The sequence below is a fragment of the Hoplias malabaricus genome, chromosome 10 (genome assembly GCF_029633855.1).
Source record: "Hoplias malabaricus isolate fHopMal1 chromosome 10, fHopMal1.hap1, whole genome shotgun sequence".
NCBI classification, from domain to species: Eukaryota; Metazoa; Chordata; class Actinopteri; order Characiformes; family Erythrinidae; genus Hoplias; species Hoplias malabaricus.
The window spans coordinates 22671409-22678215 of record NC_089809.1 but is presented as its reverse complement, the minus strand read 5'-3'; the positions used below and the strand labels follow the sequence as shown (position 1 = coordinate 22678215).

General features: G+C 40.0%; 1 protein-coding gene across 1 annotated transcript; it reads left to right on the top strand.

Annotated features, from left to right (window-relative positions):
• Positions 1-257: 257 nt before the first annotated feature.
• Positions 258-4167, top strand: lingo4b (leucine rich repeat and Ig domain containing 4b). The gene is made up of 2 exons (XM_066682511.1): positions 258-364; positions 900-4167. Exon 2 carries the CDS (start codon positions 912-914, stop codon positions 2733-2735), a length of 1824 nt encoding a protein of 607 aa, XP_066538608.1. The 5' UTR covers positions 258-364; positions 900-911; the 3' UTR covers positions 2736-4167.
• Positions 4168-6807: the final 2640 nt, after the last annotated feature.

Here is a 6807-nt window from a genome sequence, read left to right as displayed (position 1 = left end):
ACAAACCTGTCTATGCATATTAGCCCCTCTAGCAGTCTCACAGCATGTTCTGCTCTAGATAACTACTGAGAAAGGAGGCTTGTTTGTGTCCGCCACACATCACTTAAACACCTAATATTGCCATAATATAAGCCAAATATTGTGTGACAATACTTTTTTAATATGTATTGTATTTGATTAAGAATTTGATTATGTATTGTATCTGGATTAAGAAACAAGGACCCTGTAAAAATCTAAACCCTTTTGGATTGCAGGTTTTCTGGAGCTGGATGCATCTGTGATGAACTCAAGTATGGACTGCACTCAAGCCAGACCTGATCCTTAAATATCTGGTAATGAAAACTTGCACAACAGTAGCACCTTGGTGAGCAATGCTCTTCAATTAACCTCATAAAACCCCTCTTTTTCATCCTTAGGGCCTCTTACTCTAGTTAAAATGTATAGAGCTATGTAATTCTAATTTGGACTCACTGGTGAACTGGGGTTTAAAGGAAATGTAAATTGAAGAATAAAATATACAGAACCTTCCGGTTACCCCAAATATTGTTGAACCAAATTTTAAAATTCCAAACAGAGATTTTCCCTCTTAATTATACCAGTTAATGGCCAGGTATAGTACGTCTGTAAGAGCAAAAGTATCCATAAATTGTACCAAGTGAATACTGAACAGCCTTGCTTTAGATGTCTCTGTTGTTAATATATAGAGAGGATTTTTAACACATCATAAAAGTTGAATCTTCATGGTTGGACCTTCATATGTAAAACCAAGTAGTATTTTGTAGTTGTATGTTGGAATAGTAAGTAAATTACTACTTTACTGCCATTTTACATAGGTTTTCATCTCATGTTGATCAGCTGCTTATGTATCCCCAACAAATTTCTTCCTGTTGTTTTAACAGGCAGGAGGTAAGATGCTTGTGGAGGTGTGTGGCCAGCACGGCGTGTGGGCACTCCTGCTGCTGTGGTGTGTAAACTTATCAGTAGCTGATCTATCCGGGCCATGCCCACAAAAGTGCACCTGTCGACAGGATACTTTAGAGATCAGCTGTTTCACAAAACAGATAACAGGTGTCCCTGAAGGCCTGCCTAACAATACCAAGCGTCTGGACCTTTCTGGCAACCGCTTAAAAACTCTGGGTCGCAGACAGTTCTATGACTTGTCCAAGCTTGAAGAGCTTGACCTTAGTGAGAACATTATATCTATGATCGAGGTGGAAGCATTCCAAGGTCTTAAAAACCTTCGAACCTTACGAATAAAAAACAACCGGCTGAAGATCATCCCTGTGGGTGTCTTTTCTGGCCTGTCCAACCTTCGCAGCTTGGACATCAGTAAGAATGAGATCCTTGTATTTCTGGACTACACGTTTCAGGAAATGGGAAACCTTCGGGAATTGAACGCTGCAGAGAATGACCTGGTGTTCATTTCCCAGAGGGCCTTTGTTGGACTGCAGAACTTACGGGAGCTCCATGTGGACCGTAGCAACCTGACCTCCATTCCTACTGAAGCGTTTTCACAGCTCCAGAGCCTCTCCAAGATGCGTCTGAGAAGACTTACCATTAGCCTCTTGCCCAACAATGCCTTCCATCGGCTCCACCAGCTGCGCACCTTGCAGATCATTCAGTGGTTCTCCCTGGATACCTTAAACATCAACAGCCTTATGGGTCTCAATCTCACCACCCTTGTCATCAGCAACTGCAATTTGAGTGCTGTGCCATACGTCTCCCTGCGCCACTTGGTCTACCTACGCTACTTGGACTTGTCTTACAATCCCATCACCTACATACATGGCAACATGCTAGGGGAATTGCTCCGACTTCAGGAGTTCCACCTTGCTGGTGGAAACCTTGTGCGTATAGAGCCAGGTGCCTTCAGAGGACTGGTCCACTTTCGGCTCCTCAATGTTTCGTCAAACCGGCTCACCACCCTCGAGGAGAGTGCCTTCCATTCAGTGGGGAACTTACAGACCTTGCGGTTGGACCGAAACCCTTTGACTTGTGACTGCCGACTTCTGTGGGTAGTTCGCCGGCTTGTGAGGCTGAACTTTGATGGTCGTCAGCCTACATGTTTAGCTCCTGATAAAGAGCGCAAGCAGGAGTTCCGGGCCTTTTTAGAGCTGGAAATACCAAAAGTGTTTATTTGCAGACAGGCAAAGATCCTGGCCAAGCAGATACAAGAGGCAAATGTGGACGAAGGAACCAATATACAGTTTGAATGCAAAGCAGACGGGTATCCACCACCTTTTATCACTTGGATATCACCCCAGCAGACTTCGGTCAGCTCCACCGGGAGAATACGAGTACTTGCAAATGGGAGTCTGGAGGTGCGTTACGCACAAATGCAGGACTCTGGGACTTACCTGTGTACTGCCGCAAATGCTGCAGGGAACGACAGCATCTCCGCAAGTCTTCAGGTTCGAGGTTTTCCTCGAAACTACACAGCTCCCTATTTCTCAGAGGATGGGTGGGCTGAAACTTCGTTACCCCCTTCCACCAACTCCTCAGATCAAGTGTCAAAACCTTACCCTTTTGATGCCAAGACCCTTGTCATTGCCACTACAATGGGCTTCCTTTCATTCTTGAGTTCAGTGGCCATTTGTTTTGTGTTTATGTTCTTTTGGAGCCAAAGTAAAGGCCAGATCAAGCACACTGCCACCATTGACTTTGTGCCACGTACATCAGTGGGTGGAGGCGGTGATGGTGCAGACACTGGAAGGTTTACAATGAAGCTCATATGAAGTCGTTGAAGGGATTATTTAAAACTTTGACAAGTTGCCAGCACTGGTAAGGTAAGCCAAAAACAGCTAGCTTACTTGCAGTGTCAGAAATCAGCTTTTATTCAGATATGTTCACAGCCATGCTCAGTGCTACTTCTGGCTAGCATGTCATTTAATGTCAGTATGGTGTCAGTTTAAGCTCATTTGATAGTCATTACTGTAAAAAAGAAAGCAAAGGTGATTTTCTCATCAGTTTTGCTGAGCTGGGTCAAAATAGACTTGTCCCCTGCACTGGAATGCAGAACGGTAGCTCACATTAGCACGGTAATGTATGAACAGTTCAATTTTGAATGAATGTAAACAGAGCAGAGCAGAGTAGTGCAAAATATGCTATTTGTCAGAGTTGGCTACAACACAAACATCATTTAATAGGCGGGGTATTGTAATGTAAATAGGAGGATTAAGTTGGCCTCAACAGACAGGATATGATAAGAATATCATGTAAATTCACTCATATGGACAGGAACTACCAGTTAAGTTGAACCACATTACTGTATTTACCTGGCATGTCTTTACCAATCATATGAATTTATCATTGTTAATGGTTTATGTGAAGTTAGATATTACTCTTTTTATAATAACTTATACAGAATGCTTATTATGGAGTTTATCATTCTCTTAACTAATATACTGTATAATTAAATGGTGTCAATTACAGAAATGAATAGGGATTTATTGGTTACAATTTGCAAAATATTATTGATTTCTTTACCATTAGAAAGTGTTCCCAACAGCATAATGTTTACATTTTACATTTGCAGCATTTGGCCTATGTTTTTATCCTGCAGTGTTAACCCTGTAACAGACTTAGGCCCATATAGATTTAGGTGTCTTTTCCAAGGTCTCTTATTAGTGTAGCCTGCTGTGCTAGATCACGTTGGGACTCAAATTTCATTCTTAAGCACTGAGAGCAGCTCATTTTTAAATCCCATAGTATCATCTCTATAGTGAGAAAGAAGGCTGAATGTAAAATTTGCTTGCAATTTTACAGTTATATTTAGTGTTACCGTGGGAAACTCACTTACCTTCTTAGCCCGAAAAAGATGGATTATAATCATTTAGTATATAACCATTTAGCAATAAGAGTAATATTGTAATAATACATAAATGTATTGCTTTTCAGTCTGTATCAGTTTTGAATAAAGTAGTACTTGACTTGTTTGCACTTTGAGCGTAACATAATGGTGGAGTTTCAGTTCAGTTCTTAATTGATTCACTATGGGTTTTTTGTGGATTGACACATGATAATGTTAAATGTATATTATTATTATTATTATTGTTAATATTATTATGTAAATGTGTGTTGTTTTAGACATGAAAAACTATGTTTAATCAATAAAAACTATTTGGATGTGTCTTAGCAATGCAAAATAGCACATTGTGCCCATGGAATTTAGGATGCTTTTGAATAAAACTAATGTAAATACTGTATACTTTTGTCACACAATTTTGTTTTGCTAACTTATTTGTAAAATGTAGAATTTTGGATTTTAATCTATTAAAGACTATGCAGATCTGCTGGTTGGACAGCTGTTGTCTTGGTGTCCTACTTGCTTATTCCACAACAGTATATATGATCATTTTAATATATATAATATATAAAACCAAGGAATTCAAACTGCTTCTCGCTGCAGATTTGAATTATAGGTTTGTTTAAATACTAAAGAGTAGATTTTACTATTGAATGGAGGTACCTCTTCACATCTTCGCTAAGCAGGAAAAACATTGCTGTCATGCTTGAGCAGGCTGTGTGATTATCACAATAAATCTCAGTCTATATTTGTTATGCCACTTAAAGCGATTTCCTCAGCCTTCCTCAGTTGTCCACATGATTTACTCATGTTTTTCGAGCACCTTGTTCAATTCTCATAATGAAATCAGAGAATGAAGTTGCTCAGGGAGGCATGTGCTGATAAATCTGGTGTTTGACAGCTGTCTTGTTACAGGAGAGAATGTGGAGGTAGAAGGTCAGGATCCTGTTTGAATGCTGCTGCCTCACTGCAGACTTTAATCAAGTGTCTCCTGCTTTATTTGGGATTCTGCAGCAAAGAGAATTCACTCATGCCATAGCCGAGAATAACCCAGAAAAAAAAAAAAAAAGGATGATAATCACGTGTATGACCAGCGGTTTAAACCCTTTAGGATTACCTCTGGAAGACTCAATCTGTTATATAGGTCTGTCTGGCTGAGGATGAGCCCAGACCCTAGATAAATATCATGCGGTATAATCTGCTAAATGTAGAAATGTTGCTTTTTCTTCTCTAAATTGGAATCGGCAAAAAACCTTGGATCTGTAGCTGAAAGGCTTTAGTAAACTGCAAAATAACAGCACCCCTTGTGCATTGACACTGTGTTTATTACTCAAATGTATAAATATAAATACACTCAAATTTGTCAGTAGGTCTCGTGCGCAGTAATTCACACTTCATGGACTGATTTATCTTTTATTCATAAATATGGTGACAGTATTGGGACCATAGGCTGAAGTCCCATTCTGTGCAATTGACTGATGTGTCCACTAGGTGGAGCCAAAAGCAAATAATTGAAGGAACTCTGATGTTTGGAAACGCTGCCTTTTGCAGATAAATAATGTTGAGATGGGCTTTTCTTTATTTCCACGTGTACTATGACTAATATAATATGATAATGTATTATTTTTATATTACAATTAATCCTTTATATTCGAATCAATGCTTAATGGATTGTAAATATATAAAACAGACGTCTACAGCTATACTTTTCTTTATAATGTGTACTTTATCTGGTGTACAGGTGCTAAATAAGTGGTCTGGCAGCTGTTCCTATTGTTAAAGCTTTGGCAAAGTGAAGACAGTATATTACTCCACCTGTTCAGTAGCATGCATTATCACAAGAAAAACACACATATCAACTTTCCCCCTGACCACTCCTGCTGTTTAAAATGTCCTCAGTAACAGGATCATAAAATCTAATCTAATAATCCTACAGACACTCAAATGGATTATTCATACACATGGATTTTCCAGCAGGGAGTAATACAATTTCCAAGCTCTAAGAATATTGATCATTGATGTGCACATCGCTATGCTTCCTCAGCAGGACCTGCACTGCCGAATCCATCTTATTCAGGAGCATAAGTGACTGCTGTGAGGATGTGAAAGGACAAGCTTCAAAACACCATAACAGAATAGGCTGAGCTGAGAGGGGTGTCTTAGATTTATGTTTCAAAACATGTCACTAGATATGAAGAGTGCACAGTGGAAGGCCATTTCACAGTACACTGTACAGGCGTCTGTGTATGGCCACAAGTCAAACACAATGACTTACTCTATCAGTACAAAGCCACAGGTTTTCAGCACTGAACGTCCAATATTTCTTCCAATTTCAAAAACCAAGGGTGTACATGTGCTTCCTTTACTTGTAGTAACAATGGAAGAAGCCTATACACTAGATGCTGAAATATTGCTGTGAGGATTTAAGCCACAAGAGCATTAGTGAAATCTGATAGTGAAGCTGGATGATCCGTTCCACACCAACTCTTCACAGAAATCCTGAATGGAGCTCAGTCACTCCAGAGAGTGCAGTTCCACTGCTGCAGAGCCCAGTGCTGGGGGGCTTCATATCCATCAAGCCTTCACTTGGCATTGGGTGTAGTGAATTTACACTCGTGTGTAGATGCTCTAGAGCAGAAGCCAGTGCCAGCACTGGGACACCATAAATGAAAGAATGAACTGATTGTAATTAGTGTGTGGATAAATATGGACTCTACATGGTCAAAGTTGATAACACACTTGTCATTATATTAAAGGCTATCTGTAAACTTCTGCACATATGAATAGTGTGTGTTTGTGTGTGTTTAAACTCACTCAGCACACATTCATTACATTTCATGATGAAAGCTCATAACTGTAATAATAAAGGTGTTATAAGCAGGTTTAAGTGTGTCAGGGAAAAAAAAGGTGGATTGCTACAAGCCTGGACATCTCTCTCATCCCCCCTCTCTGCTTAAGGGGAGTGTGACGCACAGCCCATCACCCCGACTTCCTCTCGGTGA

What these genes read in the sequence shown, in the direction of transcription:
- lingo4b (XM_066682511.1), top strand. Translation starts at nt 912, where the DNA reads ATGCTTGTGGAGGTGTGTGGCCAGCACGGCGTGTGGGCACTCCTGCTG.